We start from the raw sequence: 1,448 nt of genomic DNA on the forward strand, positions 1-1,448 counted from the left end.
TTGATGGATCCAAACTTTAAAAAGTAACCAGTTTAGAAAAGAACACGAGATAGCCTAACCAAAGTTATTGTTAAATTTTGCCCGTTATTCATATTATTCATATACCGAGTAAACCCAGAAACATGAAATCACATGTGACTATGAGGTTAGATTAGCTAAAAAACAACACCGATAAAAACTTTTCCTCAGAACAACATAAACACCAATAATAACCATTAAGAAATCAGCTAGGCTAGCTAGCTCTTGACTCCTAATTAAGAGTTAAGACACACCAATAGACGCCTATATGGCTATATTAAATTTGTTTTGTTCTCCGGACACTTAGAAAAGATACTAGCATTAGCATATGCACGGACAACAACAATCCTTATCAATTTCTCACTATTATTTAAGGCTTAATTACACATACTAAATTTTTATAACGATACATGCATGCATGTCTTCTGCACGTGCGTACGTATCAGCACCTTAGATCTCATCTCACTCTAATCAGTCATCACTGATGATCAGTGCTTCCTCCAATCTTCTTGCAACGCCACGTGTCATGCTCTCAAAGAATGAGGCAAATGCCTTCTCCGACCATCCCTTCACCGGATCTGCCTGAAATGACCATTTGATCGAGCACCCTGCCGGGTCCGATTCAACCTGGAGTGTAGCCTTGTACCGGCTGAACCCTTTGTTTGTCTCAACAATCTCGTAAGAATAAGACCGGTTAACCCGGTCATACTCAACTAGTCGCTCCTTGGCCCAACCGACTGGCTCAATCGGGTTTGCCTTGTTAACTGATCCGGCACAGTACCGGATGCAGCCAGGTACATTGTTTGAGCCCTCGAGGATGTGACACGTGGAGAGGGATCTGATCCACTTGTGCAAACTACAAAAGTCGCCAAGGAGCAACCATGCTTGGTCCGGTGTAGGACCCACAACCTTAGCGGTTGCCTTGCCTTGCCACCTGGTCTCTGTAAGCAATTCATCCATGTTTTGGAGATAGAGAGAGAAGAGAATTAGAGACAATATATAGTTGCTAGAGAAGGTAGAAAGACATCCAATATAAATAAAAGAACTGTTTGGCCTAAAAATCTTTAGGTGATTAATAATTTGAATAGGCAGATTTGTTTAGGTGACAACGTTCACTACATTGGTGTGATGCATGCTCTGGTAATAATGACTATGCATGTGTAACGCGCCAACAAATTAATTAGCTGGATCTGGACTTTATCTCATACAAGACATCAGTGGAGTCGTATCGAAGTAGCAGGTTAATAGTATTGTTAAAATGAGAAAAATATCAATAATAGATAACAGATGTCTAAAGCTCATTGAAAGTACTTGTAGTTGTCGATGAGCTTTAGGCCTAATTTGATGTGACCCAAAACAAAAGATAGTAGAAGAAATATATATAGTTGTAGGCCTAATCTGGTGTGACAAAAAACAAGATAAAAATTAAA

General features: G+C 39.6%; 1 protein-coding gene across 1 annotated transcript; it reads right to left on the reverse strand.

Moving 5' to 3' along the window:
* Window positions 1-432: 432 nt before the first annotated feature.
* On the reverse strand, window positions 433-996 carry LOC144547001 (lachrymatory-factor synthase-like). The gene has a single exon (XM_078295601.1). It carries the CDS (start codon window positions 976-978, stop codon window positions 490-492), a length of 489 nt encoding a protein of 162 aa, XP_078151727.1. The 5' UTR covers window positions 979-996; the 3' UTR covers window positions 433-489.
* Window positions 997-1,448: the final 452 nt, after the last annotated feature.

This window comes from Carex rostrata, chromosome 30 (genome assembly GCF_964058835.1).
Source record: "Carex rostrata chromosome 30, lpCarRost1.2, whole genome shotgun sequence".
Classification (NCBI taxonomy): domain Eukaryota; kingdom Viridiplantae; phylum Streptophyta; class Magnoliopsida; order Poales; family Cyperaceae; genus Carex; species Carex rostrata.